The sequence below is a fragment of the Schistocerca nitens genome, chromosome 3 (assembly GCF_023898315.1).
Source record: "Schistocerca nitens isolate TAMUIC-IGC-003100 chromosome 3, iqSchNite1.1, whole genome shotgun sequence".
NCBI lineage: Eukaryota > Metazoa > Arthropoda > Insecta > Orthoptera > Acrididae > Schistocerca > Schistocerca nitens.
This window is the reverse complement of record NC_064616.1, coordinates 851,497,994-851,522,153: the sequence shown is the minus strand read 5'-3', so window position 1 is coordinate 851,522,153 and position 24,160 is coordinate 851,497,994. Positions and strand designations below refer to the sequence as shown.

Genomic DNA, 24,160 nt, shown 5'->3' with positions numbered 1-24,160 from the left:
CATGTGAAATATTTTTAGACTGATCCTTATTTTTCAATTAAGTAACAAATGTGTCTTCCTTGCTACAAATGAATTCTCAACATCTTATCAAAACAGAGGGGTGAAAAATCTCCATACAACAAAGACTATGAAAGGAGTGTCTTTATGCAATTTTAATAGACATCATAAATATGGCGCAGCTCGAGACAACTGCACCAAAATTTAAATTGTTCTGATACAGCACACGAATGTAAGGTACATTTTTTTAAGGTGTATTCTTGTGTAGAATAATAGTAAATATAACTTTTCACAGTCTACATAACCATGCATCATAGCAGTTTACAATTCAGTTACATCAATAATGTTCTGTGCAAACATTTCTAAGTAGTATCATACAGCATTATCACAAAAAGAAATCTATCTCAGAATGATAATGGCACCACGGAATCAATACATCACAAGCAGAAAGCGTAACAATTCTAGTGATACACACAACAGGATTATTTACATAAAATAAATAAACTACAGACTGCATGTGGATGCAGATAAAATGCCTATACAGAATAAAAACATAAGATTCAGTCACTGTGTTATCCCCTGTTAGAGGAGCACATGATGAACATGGAATGCTATTCAGTGAACATTAAGACTGGATTCACTGGAAACTCCATAGTTGAACTACTAGGTCAGAATGAACAACCTCCTAAAACTATTGTTCACAACCTTTGTTTCTCAAAGACTTAACAACAGTCAATATTATATGGGTGAAAGTGGCTTGAAAGGTGTTTAGTTCTTTAGCAACACAACCCTCACACTACAATACACTCTGTGAGTACATAAAAGATAGAGCACAAACAGTTACAGCAAAAATGTCTGCAGATGATGTAATACAGGGTGTTTCAAAACTTGATGGTAAAACTTCATGAATGGATACCTCATAGCAAGAAGGAAGAAAAATGTCTATTAAGCATCGACTCCAAAATGCATACCTTAAGGCCGATGAGCACTTTTTCAATTGAAGAGAGATGTTTCACAGTACTGAATACAAACAAGTGCTGTCTCTTAAGGTATGTATTTTAGAGCCCATGTTCACCAGACTTTTTCTTCTTCTTGTTTTACTGTAGAGTTTTAAAACAACCTGTATCATTAGTGGGAAAGATTCAACTTGGGTAATTACTGAAGCAGATGTACTATTCAGTATGACAAAGTCCTATTAACACTATAAAAAATTAAAATAAATCAAGTTAAAAACAGCAAATTTTCTGTGAAACTTCTCTACTCCATGACTGACAGTATCTTTTAAGAGTGCCTATGCACTCTTTTGAAGTCACGTTAGCAATGGCTTACAACTGGGGGGGGGGGGGGGGGGGCAAGCATCAGGCTACAAAAGAGTGTGTCATCTTGCTCCAGAAGAAACCAATTACAATTATAACATTACGTAAAAAGCTGGGCCGCTGCATACCTGTCCTTACTTGACTAGGAATAATGAAAGTTCTCAGTCAATATGTAGGAATTTTGTGAATGAAAACCAGAATACCTTTAATATTGAGAATGAAGTCACCTGTTACAATACTAATATGAAAGTAGACAAACACCCCAACCTATTGATTATTTAAAATATGCAACAATTTCCTCATGTGCTCAACTCTATAATGCAGTTTTGGTACTGGATATGTTCAGAGCAAAAACTTACAGAGATTACCATCTTACATCATTGTATAAAATTTGTGAATTTCATCATTCTGAAGTTGAATGAGTGTGTAAATAAATCCGATATTGTTATCAAGTATTGACTATTTCAAATATTCCGTACTTCAAGATATAGCATTTTAACATGTAAATCATTAAATTTTTATTTGTAGAGTTCTTGTGTTACACATGTACCTCATTAATTTAATGTATTCTTAATATTGTAAAACTGGGACATTTGTCTTGCCATGGAGGGTAAATGATTAAGGTTTCGTAATAATTAGTCGTAAAACAATCTGAAATTTTGGTGACTTCTATATTAATTTCTTTCAAAATATGTGAAAACATAAATATCTGTTATTTATTCTCAATGCGTTAAGCAACTGCTGTATCAAACATGAAAAAAAATTTAATTTTCTATGCTACAAATAAACTTTAATATTTCGCTTGAATCATCCCTCCCTCCCTCACTTGCATTTACAGTTCAAGACATAGTAGCAAATACTGGCTCATCTAGTCACGCAATAAAATTATATATTAGTCTCACGAGAAGCAATAATTCATTCTCTTTGGCTTAATAGAAATTTACTCAAAATGGTAACATCAATAATCAAACATTTCGTAACAAATCATTTAGCACCAACAAAACTAAAGCTCTCATGTATTAATATAAAATTAACTTCAAAATTTCAAAACAACCGTCACTTAAACATGTAAACATTATCTAAAACTACAATCCTTTGACAATACGAACAGGTCATGATATTTTCAGTAACAAAAATCCACTACATGCATCTAAAAGAAAAGTTATTATGCATTAAATCAGAATTACAGATGGGTGGTGGGTGCCTAAGCCATTCTTTTTTTTTGAATCCTCAACAGATGATGATCCAATAGTAAAACATCCAAGATCATAATGTGCAATAATGATAAATTTCATACGAGCTTCTAGACGTGCACAAGCGTGAAATGTACGACTCTTTGCGTCTATGTCATACAGCCGTATACATATATCTGCCAATTCCTTCACGTAAGGGAATCCCACACATACCGGAGGAGGATTTCTTACTAAAACAAATAAAAAAAAGAAACAAATCATTCAGATTACAAATTTATATGTTATAGATTATTACAGTAAATAACACACACACACACACACACACACACACACACACACACACACACACACACGGGCAGAGGGTGAGCAGCGAGGGAGCATGGAGGGAAGAGGGGAGAGGAAGGGAAGGAGGGACAATTTAATTATGAACCAATTAACAACTGTCAGTGTTTGCTATCTTGATCAACTTTATCTGATCTAAAATTTGTAACAGAAGCACACTTAGATCTTAACATGTTTGTAATGAAAACCTTTGAAAGTGTAGTGAAATGAGCATATAAAGGTTGTAGTTGGGAAAGTGAATGATTGACTTTGGTTTATTGGGAGAGTTTTAAGAAAGTGTGATTCACCCATAAAGGAGACCATGTGTAGGACACTACAGCAAAACACATTCTTGAGAACTGCTTGAGTATTTGGAATCTACACCAAGTTGTGTTAAAGGAAGACATCGAAGCAATTCAGATGTGGCCTGTTGGATTTGTTACTGGCATGTTCAAACAATATGCAAGTATTAAAGAGGTGCTTTGGGAACTCAAATGGGAATTCTTGGAGGGAAGGCGACTTTCTTTTCAAGGAACACTACAGAGAAAATTTAAGAACCAGCATTTGAAGTTGACTGCAGAACGATTCCACTGTCACCAATGTACATTTTGCGTGCAGACCACAAAAACAGAAATTAGGGCTTATATGGAGGCAGACAAACAGTAATTTTTTCCATTGATGTATCACACAAGGGTCATGAGAATAAGAAGAGATCAGGTTGCATGCAGAGGCAGATGTAACAATGGGACAGCCATCCTGTAAACACATTAAAATCTATTATCTCACATTAGAAAATCTGCTCCACTCTATTCCTAAGACCTCATAAATGGAAAAAAAAAACCCACTATGTTAAGAGATGGAGTCACGGACACATCAACAGTAAGAAATACCCGTATACTGCAACACTTAGTATAGTGATTACGTAGTTTGGTGGTGTAGTCAACACACATACACAACAGTGCGATGGCCCAAGTCCCAGTTTCAACAGTTATTTTTTGTTTTACTGCTTGGTTTTGTTTAATGAAATTGAGAGAATGATAATTCACAGTTCTTAATGAGAATTCTCCAGCCTATAAAAGGGCACAGTATGTGGTTTTCTTACCACTCAATATCCTGTCGAACAGCCTTGCTTGCAGAAACCACTGACAAAAATTCAGAAGTTTTAGCGTAACAGTTGTTTATCACGAGCACAAAATTATGTAAGGACACAATAGAGAGCATAACTCTATGGCTCAACAAGCTCTTCTGTCAGGTTGTGGCTGTGAGTGCATCAGGAATGCAGAAGCACACCCACAGGCCATAAGAAAGCTGAACACATCTCTTCTTGATGGTCCAAAAGTGCATGAGCCTCACCAATCCCAGATTGAGAAGAATCTATCTACCATTGATGTTATGGAGGCAGGATGCATTGACACATATCATTGTGATCCCCCGTACGAAAACAGAAGTGATAGCCCCATAGCCAAAGGGCAAGTCCGCCAGCAACAGCATCTCCGTCAGCAACAACAATGCCTAGACGCAGATGAAGCCATGAAGTAGTTGTTTCCAGCTAACATGGGATGTTATAAATGTACATTACACAGGCACTCTTGTGGAAATGGAGGCGAAGCAACAAATTCAATCTTGAGGGTATTTTTGTTCTGTCGTTCCAACTACAAAAATGCGTGTTTTTTTCACCAGACGCATTTGGCTTTATTGAAGTAAAGCATCATCAGTGGTCTGTAATTAAGTTTACATTTTGATTTGACTTTAGATTAAAAAACAGTTCATTAAGAATATGTTGATTTGTACTTACAGTGATCTTTACTTGATTTCTTGCTTACATTGGGAAACGCCGTCTGCTATCACGTTGTTGTTTTTCTGCATTAGACAGTGATAACTTTGGTCTAATTTTGAGTTGCTCTGCAGCACTACACATTTATTCTGTTTTTCACAACATACATCTGTATTCCATTTGTTTTTGTACTTCTCAGTATGTGTTGTGTTTTGCAGTGTTGCCAACATAATCTTTCCACTACTTTGTCTTTGACCATATCAAACAGTCACAATTGTTTGCAATTGGTTTGAAGATCATTCTGGACAATTAAAGCGAATGATTTGCCCACCCAAATCACCTGACATGATAAAACATTTATGGGACATAATCGAAAGGCTAGTTTGTGCACAAAATCCTGCACTGGCAACACTTTCGCAATTACGGATGGCTATACAGACACCATAGCTTAATATTCTGCAGGGGATTTCTGACGACTTGTTGAGTCCATGCCACATTAAGCTGCCACACTACATTGGGCGAAAGTAGATCCGACACAATATTAGGAGGTATCCCACAACCTTTCTCACTTCAATTTAAATGATGTAGCACAATGAGTTAGAGGCTTTTTACTGTTGTTTGCTTATGATGCAATGACAGAAAGCAGTAACTATTTGCAGAAGGACCTATAGAGGATTGATTAGAAGCGCAGGAATAAGCAGCTGACCATGAACATAATAAATAAGTGCAGCATATTACATATACATAGGAAAAGAAATCAACTACTGTACAACTACACTATTTATGACAAATTGCTAGAAACAGCAACTACTGTAAAATATCAAGGAGTATATATCCAGAGCAATCTTAAGTGGAACGGCCACATAAAACACACAGCAAGAACAGCAGCTGCCAGACTGAGATCCATAGGAAAAATCTTAAGGAAATGTAATTCATCCACTAAAGAAGTGGCTTAAAAGGCACTTTTTCAACCGATTCTCAAGTACTGTTCCTCAATCTGGGACCTTTACCAGGTGAAACTGATAGGAGAGAGAGAGAAGCCCCAACAAAGAGTGCTGTGTTTTGTCAAGGGATCGTTTAGTCTGTGCGAAAGAGTTACAGTGATAATCAGCACACTCCAGTGACAGGCCCTACAAAAGAGGCATTGTTCATCATGGAGGGGTTTACGGTTGAAATTTCAAGAGAGTACTTTCTGGAAGAGCTGGCCAATGTATTACTTCCTCTTCATCCATCTTACGAAATGACCACAAGAATATTCGAGAAAATACAGCTAATACGTAAGCCTACAGACAATCATTCTTCCCACACACCATTTGCAAATGGAAGGGGAATGTTGGGTGGGGGGGATCAGTTAGTGGTATCAGAAGTACCTTCTGCCACACACCGTCACACGGCTTGTGGAGTATTATTGTAGATGTAGAAACCGGCATTAAAGCCCACTGTTTGAACTCTTTTTTTTTTTTTTCCCCTTTCTTGTAAGTACTACCAAGTGTGAGCTGACCAGAGGTGGTTATCATGTTAACTGACTGACTGTCATACAAGGATCTACAACTTAATGTGAGATACCAACCACAGGGCAACACTTCCTTTACCACAAACACAAAGCATTGCCAGAGCACTGTTTAAATCTAATAAACATTTAAAACAACGTGAATGGTTCAGTATTCTCCCTCAAAATGAATGTGTGTAATTTTAGAGTAACAGAATGCAAATGGATGTACGCACGTGTCTCCAACAGCAACAAATGACACTACTCAAAATTTTTACTTCTACAAACAAAAATTTCTAGATACACAAAAGTGATTTACCTGATACAGTTTCATTGTAAAGTGTGTGGTTGTTTAGTGTAACAGTGAAAGAAATGCCATAATCTTCTGACAGGTACGTTACATTTACACAAACTGAAAAAAAGAAGAAGGTTGTACTTACATGAGTGTTAAATTACAAAAAACTAAATGTCAATAAAAAGTAAACATGTAAAGTTTCACTTGGAGAGAGCCATAATGGATTATGTACCTGTGCTATTCAAATGTATTTCTGGTTCTTCTGCATGGGCACAACATCCACAGGTCTGATGGTAACACACACATTTGTCACTACTAAACTTGGGCATTAGAGCTTTCACAACTTCCTGAGTCTCCACTAGTTTACTCTGCGCCCAACCATCAACCTCATTTGATGTTTCTTTTGCCCATTTTTCTCCAATCTCTTTCTCATTCTTTACCCATTTTTCAGCTTCATTGTAGTTTTCTTTGGTCCATTTTTCTACAGTCTTTGCCTCATTCTGTATCCACTCTTCAGCTCCATCCAACTTTTCTTTTGCCCATTTTTCTCCCATTTTTGTCTCATCTTGAACCCACTCTACAGTTTCATTAGAATTTTCTTTTGCCCATTTTTCTATCAATTTGTCTTCATTTTGCACCCATTCTTCTGTTTCATGAGCATTTTCTCTTGCCCAATCTTCAATTCTGTTCACTTCATTTTCAAAGTTTCCTAGACAGATGTGGAAAAGAGAAACATTTAGTGAAGTAAATGCATATAAATAATAATTATTAAGAGCACTTAATACTTAAAAAGACATACAAATTGAATGATAAAGTTAAAAGGAAAATCTGAAAAATAAGAAATAAAATGTCACTCAACTAATATTAAAATGACTTTATTGTTAGTCTTCATACACAGGCAAGTTTACAGCTGTAGTTGGCCTTCTGTATTTTACTGAAATAAGATCAAATTGTTATTGTAAAAAAACAACCCAACAACAATAATAATACAGAATGAGTGTATATAAATATAATAACAGATAGTCTCTGATAGAATATAAATAATGGAAGGAGTAAAGGTAACAAATTGCTATGCAGCTGAGGCCTTGCATCAGCAAGGGCAGGGCTTATTAATGTGAAATTTTTGAGTTTGCTCTGGCACAGCCACAGCCCCAGATGGGGAGATGTACATAGCACACTATAACACACAGTTGACTGGGAAGGGGAACAGAACACAGGAAGAGGGGGGGGGGGGCTGTGCAGATGAGGGTGCGAGAGCGGAATGAGTGATGTGGGAGTCTTGGGAATAGAGGTGGGGGTACGCGTGAGACAGGGCCTAGCAGAAATGAGGTCAGAAGTATCACATGATTGAAGGATGTTTTGTAAGGAGAATTTCCATTTATGTATTTCAGAAAAACTGGTAGTGGGTTGTGGGGGTGGGAAGAATCCAGGTGGCAAGGTCATGAAGGAGCTTCTTAAGTCAAGCTGGCTGTGCTCAGCAGCGTGTCTCATCACTGGCTGGTCAACTCTTTTCTTGGCCACAGTTTGGTGCTTGCCTTTCATTTGAGTGGACAGCTGGTTAGTCATGTCTACATAAAATGTCGCACAAGTTGCAGTGGAGATGGTATTTGACTTGCCTGCTTTCACATGTGGCACTGCCTCTGATATAATAGGATATATCTGTGATGAGACTCCAGTAGAATATGCTTGGTGTGTGCACTGGACAGGTCTTGCTCCTATGTCTTCCATCATACAGGTGTTGGGAGCAGATGTAGCACAAGGATTGACAAAGACGTTTTGTAGATTGGATGGTTGGCTGAATATTAGTCTGGGAGGGATGGGAAGGATTTGGGAAGGAGGGGGGGAGGGTGTTCCCCATTTCCGGGCATGGCAAGTAGTTGAAGCCCTAGTAAAGGATATGGTCAAATTGAGCGTGTCTATACAATGATATGTGATGGTGGGATGTCCTTTGGCAGCTGGATCACAAGGATGGTTGAAGGTTTAGGGGCATGTGAGGATGTGGTGCAGAAAATCTGTTTCTGTGCAAGGGATTTTTTTTTTTTGGGGGGGGGGGGGGGAGATTAGTATTGTCCATGAAGGCCTGCAATATAATGGGCATGGGATTGCTTGTCACAGCAGATGCACCGTCCATGGGTGGCCAGACTGTATGAGAGGGAATTTATAGGATGGAAGGGGTTGCAGCTATGAAAATGCAGGTACTGTTTATTGTAAGTGGTATAATACCACAGTATGCAGTCCAGCTAAAAATAAATTAACGTCTCTCAAAAGTATAATCATGGAAGTTGAACAAATAAATATAAGTATCGGGAAGGTTACTGAAAAACCTAGTTTAAAACATAATTGCAGGTTACTATAATGGGCAAAACAAATAATTAGTTTTTCTTTGAGGCAAAATTTTGCTTAGGTTCTATTGCCCACATTCACAATAGATGTTACATTGTAGAATATATCTTATGTACAAATATTTGCACACACTTGACGAACAGTGTGTTTGCCTTTTATATATATTACCTTAAACAGTTCCTTCATTTCATGATTTTTACATACATCAAGGATAGCTATGATACCTCTTAAATCTACTGTGAAAAGTTATTTTCACTGTGTGTCAACATTTGAATGTCTTTGGAAAGACCACTCAATATTATAACCAAGACAAAGGCAGATCAAACAGGGGGCAGTGAAAGTACTTTGCTGCCTAATATTGTATTTGTGAAAGCTGACAATTTTTAAACTGAATGGATTGGTTGGTTTAAAAGGGGAGGGGGGACCTAAACTGCTAGATCATCGGCCCTTGTTCTGAATAAACCAATGCCACAACGGTGAGAAGAAAACAAATGAAAATTAAAACACAAAACAAAAGAAGAAAAACCACAAGAACGATGAAAGGGCAACAAACACTCAAATGGACAAAATGGGACACTAAAACCACAGAGACGGAAGGAGATTAAAACAAAAAAGCAGGTTACATGGGTGGCTGACCGTAAGAATAAGAAGAAGTCAACCAGCCACTCTACAACACATTAAAACCTCCACCCTGGAAGCTCTAGGGTGGGGGACACACAGGGGCAAAGGACATGTGCTAAAACTTAGATCAAATGATAAAACCCACCCTCACGAATAAAATGTAAAACTAAATCAGCTGATGAGGCATTGTCAGATAAAATTAGCGGCAACGAATCCGATAACCTAAGATTTTGTCGCAGGGCAGTCAAAGTAGGACAGCGTGCCAGAATATGGACCACTATCAACCGGGCGCTGCACCGACACTGAGGTGGGTCCTTCGGCGAAGGAGGTAGCCGTGGGTCACCCAAGTGTGGCCAATGCGGAGCCGACAGAATCACAGAATCCCTGAGAGAGGACCCAATGGAGGACTTCCGCACATTCGTAGTCCCCCTAACGGCACGCAGTTTGTTGTGCATACCAAGATTATGCCATTCCGTCTCCCAAAGACGACAAACCTTGTAGCATAATAATGATTGCAGGTCAGTTACGGGGATGCTGATCCCCAGAAGTGGTTTCCATGTACCCTGTTTCACCCAACCTGTCGGCAAGTTCATTTCCTAGGATTCCGACATGGCCTGGGGTCCACACAAACACCATGGATGGAACAACCGGACCGTTCCAGAGCACATAGGGGCTCCTGGATGGTCACTACCAAAGGATGTCGAGGGTAGCACTAGTCGATAGCTTGTAGGCTGCTCAAGGAGACAGTAAACAAGAGAAATGACTTGGCAGGGCATGAGCAGATGTGCTCAAGAGCACGAGATATGGCCACCAGCTCTGCAGTGATACCACTGCAGCCATCTGGCAAGGAGTGCTGTTCAATATGTCCTCCATGAACATACGCAAAGCCAACATGACCATCAGCCACCGAGCCATCGGTGTAAACCACTTCATGGCCTGGTACATGTCGAGAATTGAGAGAAGTGACAGTGGAGAGCCGCAGGGTTAACGGAGTCCTTAGGGCCATGTGAAAGGTCCAGGCGAAGCTTCGGTCTAGGTTTACACCATGGAAGTGTATGTGAATGGACCTCGAGGAGAGGTGGGAAAGGGAAGGACTCCAGTTCAGAGAGATGGGACCGGAAGCAAACCACAATCACGAGCCCCGACTTGGGCCGCAGACGCAGGAGATGAACTGCTGTGGGTGGGGAAAAAGGAGACAATAATTCGGATGTGCATGAGAACTCAAAATGTGTGCAACATAACTGGCGAGCAGTGTGCACGTCGGATCTGCAATGAAAGGGCTCCGGCCTCCACCAGGACACTGGGCACCAGACTCTTTCTAAAAGCTCCCGTCACTAGGCGAACGCCGCAGGGGTGCAATGGGTTGAGTAAATTCAACAATAAGGACACCGCCAAACTGTAAACCAGACTCCCATAGTTAAGGCAGGATTGAACAAGGCCTGTGTAGAGCTGCAGCAGTGTAGAGCAATCTGCACCCCCAGTTGGTGTTGCTCAGGCAGCAGATGGCATTGAGGTGCTGCCAGCACTTCCACTTAAGTTGATGAAGGTGAGGTAACAAAGTCAATCAGGCACCAAAACAAGTCCTAAGAAACGATATGTCTCCACTACAGTGAGTGGACCATCATTAAGCTTGTTCCGGATGAACGGTACAATACCGACAGAAGTGCATAACACACGACTTTGTGGCTGAAAACAGGAAGCCGTGGGCTGGAGCCAATGACCGTGCATTGGGAATGGCTCCCTGTAAGCAGTGCTCAGCAACACCAGTATTGGAGGAGCAATACAAAATGGAGAAGTTGTCCGCATACAGAGAAGGTGAAACCGACAGCCCTACAGCTGCTGCTAGGCCGTTAATAGCCACTAAAAATAGACACACACTCAATACGGAGCCCTGCGGAACACCTTTCTCCTGAATACGGGGAGAACTATGGTAGGCACCAACTCCGACACAAAGTACGGAGCAACAGGAAGTAGGTACAGAAAGCTGGCTAAAGCCTGAAATAAGTTCTGCAGAAATTTTTACGAAGTCTCAGACAGTGTTCAGGGAAGATAGATTAGGCAGAATTGGTGGTGGAGTGTTTGTGTCTGTCAGTAGTGGTTTATCTTGTAGTGAAGTCGAAGTAGATACTCCGTGCGAATTGGTATGGGTGGAGGTTATACTTAACAGCCGAACTAAGTTAATAATTGGCTCCTTCTACCGACCCCCAGACTCCGATGATATAGTTGTGGAAGAGTTCAGAGAAAATTTGAGTCTCGTAACAAATAAATACCCCACTCATACGGTTATAGTTGGTGGGGACTTCAACCTTCCCTCGATATGTTGGCAAAAATACTTGTTCAAAACCGGTGGTAGGCAGAAAACATCTTCCGAGACTGTTCTAAATGCTTTCTCCGAAAATTATTTTGAGCGGTTAGTCCACGAACCCACGCGAATTGTAAATGGGTGCGAAAACACACTTGACCTCTTAGCCACAAACAATCCAGAGCTAACAGAGCATCATGACTGATACAGGGATTAGTGAACACAAGATTGTTGTAGCTAGGCTCAATACCGTTTCTTCCAAATCCACTAGAAACAAATGCAAAATAATTTTATTTAAAAAAGCGGATAAAATGTCACTAGAAGCCTTCCTAAGAGACAATCTCCATTCCTTCTGAACTGACTATGCAAATGTAGAGGAGATGTGGCTCAAATTCAAAGATATAGTAGCAACAGCAATTGAGAGATTCATACCTCATAAATTGGTAAGAGATGGAACTGATCCCCCATGGTACACAAAACAGGTCCGAACGCTGTTGCAGAGGCAACGGAAATAGCATGCGAAGTTCAGAAGAACACGAAATCCCGAAGATTGGCTAAAATTTACAGACGCTCGAAATTTGGCACGGACTTCAATGTTCCTGATCTGGGTGACAATCTGAGCAGTTCTCTAAGGTTGTTCACAGATGATGCTGTAATTTACCGTCTAGTACGGTCATCTGAAGACCAGTATCAGTTGCAAAGCAATTTAGAAAAGATTGCTGTATGGTGTGGCAGGTGGCAGTTGACACTAAATAACGAAAAGTGTGAGATGATCCACATGAGTTCCAAAAGAAATCCGTTGGAATTCGATTACTCGATAAATAGTACAATTCTCAAGGCTCTCAATTCAACTAAGTACCTGGGTGCTAAAATTAGGAACAACTTCAGTTGGAAAGACCACATAGATAATATTGTGGGGAAGGCGAGCCAAAGGTTGCGTTTCATCGGCAGGACACTTAGAAGATGCAACAAGTCCACTAAAGAGATAGCTTACACTACACTCGTTCGTCCTCTGTTAGAATATTGCTGCGCAGTGTGGGATTCTTACCAGGTGGGACTGACTGAGGACATCGAAAGGGTGCAAAAAAGGGCAGTTCGTTTTGTGTTATCACGTAATAGGGGAGAGAGTGTGGACAGATATGATACGCAAGTTGGGATGGACGTCATTAAAGCAAAGACTTTGTCACGGCGAGATCTATTTACGAAATTTCAGTCACCAACTTTCTCTTCCGAATGCGAAAATATTTTGTTGAGCCCAACCTACAATAGGTAGGAATGATCATCAAAATAAAATAAGAGAAATCAGAGCTCGAACAGAAAGGTTTAGGTGTTCGTTTTTCCCGCACGCTGTTCGGGAGTGGAATGGTAGAGAGATAGTATGATTGTGGTTCGATGAACCCTCTGCCAAGCACTTAAATGTGAATTGCTGAGTAATCACGTAGATGTAGATCTGGAGTGGGCCCCGGAGATCCCATTCGTACAATGTGCCAAGAATATGATGTCGCCAGGTTGTGTCGTATGCTTTATGCAAGTCAAAGAAGACGGAAACCAGGTGTTGGCGCCTGGAAAAGGCTGTTTGGATGACAGACTCGAGGGACACAAGATTATCCGTGGTAGAGCGACCCTGGCGGAAGCCGCTCTGACATGGAGCCAGTAGGCCATGTGACTCCAGGGTTCAACCCAACCGCTGACACACCATACGTTCTAGCAGCTTACTAAGAACATTGGTGAGGGTGATAGGCCGATAGCTACCCACATCAAGCGGGTTCTTACCAGGTTTCAGCACCGGAATGATGGTGCTCTCACACCACTGTGATGGAAAGGTGCCATCGCACCCGATCCGGTTGAAGACGAGGAGATGATGTCGCTTGTAGTCAGACAAAAGATGTTTAATCATCTGACTGTGGCTACAATCCAGCCCAGGAGCTGTGTCTGGGCAACGTGCAAGGGTGCCGAGGAGCTTCCACTCTGTGAACGGGACATTATAGGGTTCACTGTGGCGTGTAGTGAACAAGAGGACTTTCCTTTCCATCCGCTGTTTGAGGGTGCAGAAAGCTGGGGGATAATTCTCCGACGCAGAGGCTTGAGCATAGTGCTCAGCAAAGTGCTCGTCAATCACGTTTGCATCGGTACATAACACTCCATTGATGTTAACGCCAGGGACACCTGTTGGGGTCTGGTTCCCAAAAAGACGTCTGATCTTAATCCAGACTTTGGAAGTTGACGTATGGCACCCAATGGTCGACACGTACCTCTTCCAACACTCCTGTTTCTGCCGTTTTATAAGCTGGCGAACACGAGCATGGAGCCACTTAAAGGCTATTAGGTGCTCTAGGGAAGGGTGCCGCTTATGTCGCTCTAGAGCTCGTCGACACTCTTTAATTGCCGCAGCGACTTCTGGCGACCACCAAGAACTGTCTTTCACCGTGGGCACCCTAAAGAACGAGGGATCACATTTTCCGCTGCAGGAACGATCGTTTTAGAGACATGCTCAACCACAACATCAATGTCACATGTGGGGGAGATTCAACGGTGACAACAGAGGTGAAGGCTACGCAGTCTGCCTTGTTTAAAGCCCATCTAGGTAGGCGTCCGTGGGCATGGCACTGGGGTAGTGACAGGAAGATGGGGAAATGGTCACTACCACACGTCGTCATGAGCTCTCCAGCGGATAGATGGGAGAAGGAAACGACTGCAGACCAAGATCAATGGTTGAATATGTGCCATATGCCACACTGAAATGCAGAGTGCCCCATTCTGCTCTCTCACAATATCTAATGACTACCGAGGTCGCTTATATGGAGTGTCTGGCTGTACGTGGCAGCACAATGCACCTAATATGAAAAATTTAGGTTTTTTGGAATGTCCGGATACTTTTGATCACATAATGTATCTTTAACAGAATGACCTCCTCCTCAATGCCAACCAGCATGATTTTGAAAACGTCGATCTTGTGTAACCCAAGTTGCACTTTTCTCACATGACATGCTGAATGCTTTGGATTAAGGCAATCAGGTAGACACTGAATTTCTTGATTTCCGAAAAGCATTTGACCCAGTACCACACTTACGCTTGTTAAAAGTATGATCGTATGGGGGTATCAAATGAAATTCGTTACTGGACAGGATTTTCTGGTAGGGAGGACGCAACGTGTTATCTTTGATGGAGAGTCATCATTAGATGTCAGAGTAACTTTTGGTGTGCCCGACAATAGTGTGTTAGGGTCTTTCCTGTTCATTTGTATCTTAATGGCCTTGCACACAATATTAATAGTACTATCAGTCTTTTTGCAGATGATGCAGTTATCTATAATGAAGTACTATCTGAAAGTAGCTGCATAAATATTCAGTCAGATCTTGATAAGGTTTCAAAGTTGTGTAGATATTGGCAACTTGCTTTAAATGTTCAGAAATGTAAAGTTTTGTACTTCACGAAAGGGAAAAAACATAGTATCCTATGACTATAATATCAATTACTCACTGCTGGAATCTGCCAACTCGTACAAATTCATAGGTGTAGCACTTCGTAGGAATATGAAATGGAATGGTCACACAAGCTCAGTCACGGGTAAAGCAGGTGGTAGACTTTGGTTTATTGGTAAAACACTGGGGAACTGCAATCAATCTTCAAAGGAGATTGCTTACAAATCACTTGTACGGCCAGTTCTAGAATATTGCTTAAGTGTGTGGGACCCGTAACAGATAGCCCTAACACGTGATATTGAATGTATACAGAAAAGGGCAGCACAAATGGTCACCGAGATACTGAAGGAACTGAACTAGGAGATTCTTGAAGATAGATGTAAACTATCACAAGAGTCTATTAACAAAGTTTCAAGAACCAGCTTTAAATGATTATTTTAGGAATATACTACAACCTCTTACATATTGATACACAGGGATAGTGAAGATAAGATTAGAATAATTACTGCACACACAGAAGTATTCAAAGCAATCTTGCTTCCCATGCTCCAAACATGAATGGAAGAGGAAGAAACCATAATAAGTGTTACAATTGGAAGTACCCTCTGCCATGCATCTCACAGTGGTTTGCATAGTACAGATGTAGATGTCGAGATGTAGACATATATGAGGAATGTTAGACCTAAGATTGAGCCTTGAGAGCCCCATATGTGACTTCTCCCATCAGAATAATGTCACTGGACTACATTGGTTGAATTATTTTGGTTAGATATGGCATTATCAGTTAGTTGGCTATACCATCAACCCCTTAAAACTTCAATTTATCTGGGAGAATACTATGATTCCCATAGTCAAGTGCCTTAAATAGGTCACAGGAAACACTAAATGGTGGTATATTATTATTTAATGCTTGCAACATTTGGTGGCCACGAGTTTATTAGTAAGTTCATCAATTTTGCTATCAATTGTAGGATCTCAGATTATTTGCTGCCATGAGATTTCTGAGAAATTAGCTGATACAACATCATAACCCGAGTGTCTACTGTTCCTACAAGTTATGTGACAGGGTTTGAGCATTGTGGTCTACAAGGAGCAGATCAAGGAATCTCCTATGGTGAGAGTCCTGGAGCTGAAGCTTAACCTATATCTCTTACTTTGTCAATCTTTTTCACAGTGACTACATCTATAAGACAGTGACTGTGCACCATATGGTGTGTGGGTTGTAATGGAAGAATGTTTGGTTGCTGCAACTAAACGGTCTTCTTAGGGTTATTGTGGAGGGAGTGTCTTTCAGCAAGTCTATGTTTACATCTCCCATTATGAGATGCTCATATCTTCACTGAACTGAATGTAATTTTGACAAGGCAAGTTAATTGAGCTGATTTTTGACAGCTTGTGTCTGACACCAAATGAGCACTTCTGTCTGTACACTCACTTAAGTGAACATAAACTCAGCCAGCAGGATTCTACACATAACATGTTTAAGACTGGGTTTGGGATCAGATTGTACTCACTCACTCACTCACTCCCACTGCACTGCACTGCACTGTTTGGCCTGTGCTCCCTAAGAAATGTATATACTGGGATATGAATAGACAGGTGATTTTGGCAACTATTTGGACAGGAGGATTACATGAAAGTTTAGCTGGTGGAAGAAGAGGCACGGTTCTTCAAAATGTGTAGATAAACATTGAATGATTGTTACAAATGCATAACTAACAGGTCCAACGCATGCTGAAAGGAGGCTTGCTAGAGTTGGCAGTTCGACAGATTAGCCCCTACCTGTGGCACGGGACAGTGCTAGACATTTCAGGTGACCAAAATTGTGTGTGCCTGATTGATTCTTACCAATTATCACTGAAATGATTTTCTGAGATGACGGACATATGGGAGATAGAGGAATATTCGTTGTGGGTATAATATGGACAAGATAGTAATGATTGTGAGACAATTTAACCTTCTCCAAAACGAATTTTCACTCTCAGCAGAGTGTGCACCAATTTGAGACTACTTCCTGGCAGTTTAAACAGTGTGCTGGACTGGGACTAGAACCTAGGACCTTTGCCATTTGCAGGCAAATTCTTTACTGACTGAACTATCCAAGTTAGTGTTACTTTAAGATCGATAGTTGATATATCCAATATTATCGATAGTAATTTTAAAAGCTATCGATAAATCGATTAAATATCAATTGTTATGTGCATATATTCCAAGTGAAAAATAACTTTCTAGGAGTTTTTGTTGTTTAAAATACAAAAATATAACATATGCAAATTTCTTTTGCAAAAAGTAAGGTATTTAAATTATTCTCATTTCGCCTGTTGCATTTATCATTAATTGTTTCTCATGCCTTGACGAAAATGCTCTCTGCAGGAACTGAAATCGCTGGGAAGCACAAACATTTGGTAGCCATTACATGCAACATACTATTAGATTTTGCCCAATATTCTAATACGCAAGCATGCTTGTCTATTACAAGCCATTTCAAAATACTGATGTGGGTCACTTATGGAATCACTGGCTGGTGTAACGACATCGACGTTACGCTGTTGCTGACTGGGCAGAAAAAGTAGATCATCTAATTTCAAACTGGCAGAAGTATCATCAGACGTATTAGCACTGCTTGTGGATGCTTCTGTTTCGATTATTTTCTTGGTGTTGATGCAATGATAACTGCATACTCTTTCTCAAGTAATTGTGCAGTGTTGTCTGCCTTTTGAAATGTCCTGAAACCAAGTTTTTTAAACCTAGGACCTAATAACGTCACAAGCTTATTAACAGTCCACTTGTTAAAGGTTATCAGTCTTTCATTGATTTAATAAAGCAATCCAGAACACTTTGTGTTTCATTACTTATTAAGGTGCTTTCCAAGTCTGACAACTTTACAGAAATAGCCCGTATAAGAGGTATAATTATTAATAATAATGAATCCCCTGAGATTATTGTCGTTGCTACTTCAAAAGGTTCAAGAAGACCTATTACCTCTTGTACAATTTTCTACTGTGTGGAAGGCAGTGCTTTTGAACTTTCATTGACCGCAATCGCATGCTCACTTCGTACTTCTAATATGCTTTTCAGCATCTAGTATTTTTAGCTGTTCCATCGATTCAGCACCTTTTGTATCAGTTTCAGTTTTTTTTTTAACATTGCTCAGTTTGGCACTGGCTATTGCACAGTCACGAAAAAAATGTCACAATAGCATTTGTTTGTAAAATATTTCTACTTTGAAACAGCCTCGTACTGTTAAGTTGATGCAGTGGGCAGAACAGGGTGACTGTCGAATCCTTAAGGTTTCGTCAGTTTTTTTTTTTTTTTCATAACTGCAGCGTTGTCTGTAACCACTACTACCGTCTTTTTACACATATTGTGTTCCAGTAAGATCTGACTTATTACCTGAAAAAAATTAATTTCATACATTAAAAAAAAATCTCTTAAGGATTGGGCCAATATGCTACTTGTCGACGCTAAGTTGAGCTTCAGTGTCTTAGAAGCACGGGGAAAAGAAGAAGAATAATAGGGATGCAAGAGGGGAAATGTTTAGCAGTCTGCCATCTCAGGTGTGTATGCTTGCTGATGAACTGCAGCAGGTATGGTATGAACTACACATGGGAATAACGAGATGTAGTGAAACCGCACTAAAGAGAACAGGGGTGGCTTCGTCGCTCATAATGTTTATTCCGAGTTGAGTTGATACTCAATACAAAACAATAGGGCCATCACTGTACTATATTGCTACAACTGCTGCATCGTTGGCAGTACTTGTGACATTGAGGTCGGCAGCAGTTGTGATCTTAATCCACTTGACAGAGTGTATAGCTTGTAGTTTTCTAACGAGTTTTGCCTTTCAACAATGGAAAATAGCTTGTAGTTTTCTAACGAGTTTTGCCTTTCAACAATGGAAACACACAGTAGTATAAAGAGCACAATAGTAATGAAAGGTAAGGAGAGGTGTATGGAAAGACATTAATGCTGGCACCTTCACCCGTCATACCAATGTATTCCCATAATATACCTGACACGTTCAAAGTTTGCACTTTACAGATCCTGATCTAGCATTTCGTAGGCTTCACTGTAGTTGCGATACAACAGTTTCCATTACACAATAGCTGCGAGTTTTTCATTACCACTAGGAAGTTCCAATTCGGTTAATAAGGCCTGTATTTACAACTTACTACGGTTAGCTTTTTTGCGAAAGATATGCATTAATATTACACCATAAGCACTGAAAGTTTTAATTCTGTTCCCATCCACTAACACAGTGGAGCACTTCTGTATACAGTGCACATCAGAACACCTCATTTGTATACTTGGAAGACAGCATCACAATAATTGTAGTATCATGGCCAGCTTATTTTGCTATTCTGTACTAATTTTGGTTCAGACAGCACTGGGGTTCATGTTCATTTTTCACTTGTTACTCTGTTATCGAGCACATGCTCAAGTGTAAACTTTGAGTAGTCTACCATAAATGGTGCATGGAGGTAACAATGTTTCAAGAAAGCACGTTATAGAGACATCCATTTTCAAATGTGTTGCTTATTTGTATAATGAATAAGAAAATAAATTAGGCCTTTTGTAATGCAGTGACCATAAACAGAACACAAATGTCACAACAGCTTCAGATTTCTATTGACAAGAGGGGCAGGGAGGGGTGAAGCAGCCAAGAAAAACTTTACAAGCTATATTGACTTAACTTATACTGACATGTAGCGATCACAAGAACGAACCGTAACACAGCATGGATCAATGCTCATTTGAGTGTAGGTTTCTGAACTGTACACCCTGTTAGGTTTTGTAAGTTAATCAGTTATGCATCATGGTCGGACAATCTATTTATCACAGGGAAAGCATGTGTGTGTTTTATATCCTACTGATCACAGATTCTAAGTTATATGTTGTTATTAACACTTCTAGTTCACTTTTCCTATAAGAATTACTTAGAATGTTTACATTGAAATCACCACAGATTAATAACTTCTTGTTGTTTGGCAGACAGCATAATAGGGAGTAAAGTCTTTTTATGAATAGCTCCTGGTCTCCTAATGGGGACCTGTACACTGTTGCTAATATCAATACTACTTTAGCAAGCTGACATTCACATGCACAAACCTCAAAGTTCTGATCAACACAAAATTTGCTTACTTCTACAGTTTTGCATACCTTGTTTTATGAAAACGGCAACTCCTTTATCCATCCTAGATCTGCAAGTGTAAGATGCTAAATTATACCTACTTATACTTACACTATCCATGCCTACAGTTACATGGTGCTCAGACAGACAGAGTATATTAATCACATTCTTTTGAGATCATCTAAACACACTAATAGCTTATCTACTTTATTTTTTATTCCCCTGATATTTTGATGAAGTAAGTTGATACTGCCCTTAGCTTTACACCTATTTACTGTGCATGAAGTTACTTTTATTCTATTTATTTTGAGTGTCATCTGTCCGGACTTTGGCTTTAGCCTAAAAAACCTGACTGCCTGGACCCATTAACCACATGGATCACCCCTTGTGTGACTGTGGACCCCCCTTACAGTTCCTGCTAATAGATACGCAGCTTATCTTTCCCCTTCCTATTTAGGTGCAGGCCATGTGTAGTGTATCCCCACCTACCAATAGCATCAACTGGAACAATAGTTATGTGAGATATTGCTAGTGTCTGGAGCATTCTGTTCAGCTCAGTGTTAACATGTCTTACAGCAGTGTTTGCCCAGTGCTGAAAGACCTCCACAAATCCCACATGTGTGTGGCCAGTTTCTGCACCTATTTTGTCCAGGTCACTCGTAGTACATTTTGGTTTCATAGCCAGGCTATTTCCTGCTCCCCCAACTATAATTGCCTTATCTTCCTTCTCAAAGTCCCCTCATAGCGCACCTAAGTTTTCTGTCAACTGGCTAAAGCTAGCACTTGGTTTCACAAAACTTGCAACTTGGTATGATGCACCTAATTTCTTCTGAAGCTGCTACCTACAAGCAGAATTCTTCTTTTCCTACTCTGATTTGAGCCCAACCTGTCTTTTTTCTTTAAGCTAATATTCTGCTCCAGCCTACATTCAACTACATCTGGATGAGGCCCTTACTCCACTACTTCAGATAACAAGCCAATCTGATTTACTAACTGAATTTCTAAAGTTTTTTCAACAACTTCCCTTTTTCACACTTTGCTTGCTACCTTTCCCCAACACACCACCTCTTTTTCCTCCCGTGCCCTCCATAATTCCAAATTCACATTTTCTAATTCAGCCTTAAGGGCACAATTTTTTCCTCCTGTTCAGCAATTTTTCTATCCTTTCTGCATAATCTACATAGCCATGGAAGAGCCTCATTATCTATCCCTGTTTCCTTACCGCTACATTCGCCCCAATGAGACCATAACCTACAGTCTTCACAGAACATCCTCCTTTAGATTTCTACAGCAACCAACATATTTGTCACACATGGTTTGACAGAAAAATTTACATAAAAGCAGAGAATAACTAGGCACAACAGCACTGAAGTTTCGTAGCTTATAGTAACTTAATGCTAATGTAAAGAAACTTTTAAACTTATTTTTGAAAGTTTTAATTAACTACTGAAACTTCTTATGACAGACACACATTAATTTAACTCTGAACCACTAAGTCCAGTCAAAAAAATAAAGATCTACACCTTCACGAAATTTACACCTAAAATGTAAACAAACCTAATGACTATTGGCCTTTACAAAATACTTTCTTTCCAATCTACATGTGTTCAAAAAAGCGAAACCTTCAATATATATAGCCTAGTGAATAAGTAAATGCACCAGTCTAAAGTGTAATATTAACTACATTAGCTCTTATTTCAATATTAATCACTTAACTTAGCGAGAGCTTCATGGGCATGGCGTCTACCAGAGATGTTATTCTGTTTCAGTTTAGTCATATTTGTAACCACCTTTTTTCCATCTGAGGTTTTGATAATTACTGTCATTCCGAGCCCACACATTTTGAAGATTGAAATGGGATACTGCTTGCTCTACGTACATACTGAACAGCAAGAGGCACACAGAGCAATCATGTCTCAATTCCTTCTCATTTACTACCTACCTTTCGCGTCTTGACTTACGACTGCAGTCTGACCTCGGTACAAGTTGAAGATAGGAGAAAGCTATGTATTTTACTCCTGACAAGTTCCGAATTTCAAATAGTGTATTGCAATGATCACTGTTACAACTTTTCGTAAATGTACGAATAGTACATTATATGCGAGTTTGAATTTCTTCAACCTACCTTCTGACTTCAAACGTAGTGTAAGTACAGCCTCCCATGTTCCTATACTTCTTTGGAATACAAAACAATCTTCTCAAAGTCAACTTGTGTTAGTCATTCAAACTTTTCTGTTATAATTTTTATTATTTTGCAACCATGAAGTAATGAACTGTCGGCTCAGTAACACACCTGTCACACATTTTCTTCACGTCTGAGGGTATTGCAACTCAGTCATTAAGTCCACATACCTGATTGAACAGTTTTGTCATGGATGGTTTTCCCAAGGATGTGAATAATACGATCTATTCCAAGGGCCTTGTTTCAGCTTAGGTTTTAGTGTTCTATCAGATTTTTTCCTTAGTGCCACATTTCCCAACCCATCTTCATCTTTTTCTCTTTCCATAATACTTTCTTTCAGTTTGTTTCTTTTCTACATATGCATTCAAACTTTCAGGCTCACCTTCTTTGCTTAGTACTGGCTTGCTGTGTGAGCTCTTCACATTCAACTCCTGTTTTCAAAGGTTTCTAATTTTCTTGTATGAAGTATATGTCTTTCCCACAGTCATGCCTGTTCCTATAGTTTAGTATTTTTTCTTGAGGCATTCCTGCTTTGCAATTTCACATTTTCTATCAATCTCATTTATTGATGCACGTGTTCTTTTTGCCAACTTCAGTAGCTGCAGTTCTATATTTTATCCTTTGGTCACTTAAATTTAACATCTCATATATTACTCAAGGACTCCTACTGAGCCTCATCTTTCTGCCTGGTTTATCCTTTGTCACCTTCACTACTTCATCTCTCAAAACTACCTAATTATCCTCTGATGTATTTACTTTGCCTATTTCAGTCGGGTGTTGCATAATGCTCTCTTTGTAACTCTTTAAACCACTATTTCAACCTATACAGAATTCGCCTCCTTAATTTCCTACATTTCTGCAGCATTAATCTACATTTCATTTCATTACTAATTATATATGTTCAGAGTCCACATCTGCCACTGAAACAATTGGCAGGTTAAAATCTGATACAAAAATCTCTGTCTTACCATTATACAATGGATCTGAATGCCTCTGGTGTCTCCAAGTTACAAGGGTAATCCCAAAAGTAGAGTCTCCTATTTTTTTTTATAAGTACATAGACCTGTTTTTTCCCCCCCTCTACAACGGTTTACATCAGTGTACAGCTTGAACATTTAGCTGTTTTTTGACATAATCACCATTTCTGTTGATGCATTTTTGTGGACGCTGTGGCAGTTTTTGTATGCCCATGTCATACCAGCTCGCTGCCATGCTGTTCAGAAAGTTACGAACCTCTTCTTTCACCTCGTCATCGGAGTTGAATCGCTTTCCGGCCAAATGTTCTTTTAACGTAGGGAACAGGTAATAGTCACTGGGCAAGTCAGGACTATAGGGTGGGTGGGTGATTATGTTCCACTGAAACTGTTGCAGGAGAGCAATGGTTTGCCGAGCGATGTGTGGGCAAATGTTCTCATGGAGAATATGTATGACCATGCTCAACATTCCTCTTCTTCGGTTCTGAACTGCCTGTTTGAGTTTTTTCAGAGTCTCACAATACCTGTCAGCATTAACTGTGGTCCCAGTGGGCATAAAGTTGACCAATAATACCCCTTTCCAATCCCAAAAAACGATTGTCAGGACTTTACCGGCAGACTGTGTTTGTTCGAATTTCCGCGGCTTTGGTGAAGAAGGATGTCGCCACTGGCGTTATTGTTGCTTGGTCTCGGGTGTAAAGTGGTATGCCCATGTTTTGTCACCCGTGACAACTGAGTCCAGAAAGTTGTCCTGTTTGGCTGTAAAGTGGTGAAGAAATGCGTGGGAAGCATCAGCTTGT

At 39.9% G+C, this 24,160-nt stretch overlaps 1 protein-coding gene across 1 annotated transcript in view; it reads right to left on the bottom strand.

Moving 5' to 3' along the window:
• Nucleotides 1–1,332: 1,332 nt before the first annotated feature.
• The window catches only part of LOC126248878 (uncharacterized), a 45,489-nt gene continuing 22,661 nt past the window's right edge, over nt 1,333–24,160 (bottom strand). The window contains exons 2-4 of the mRNA XM_049950326.1: nt 6,618–7,094; nt 6,410–6,502; nt 1,333–2,736 (exon numbers count right to left, since the gene is read on the bottom strand). Coding sequence (XP_049806283.1) covers nt 2,486–2,736; nt 6,410–6,502; nt 6,618–7,094 — 821 coding nt within the window. The 3' untranslated portion in view covers nt 1,333–2,485. The remainder of the gene's footprint in view (nt 2,737–6,409; nt 6,503–6,617; nt 7,095–24,160) is intronic.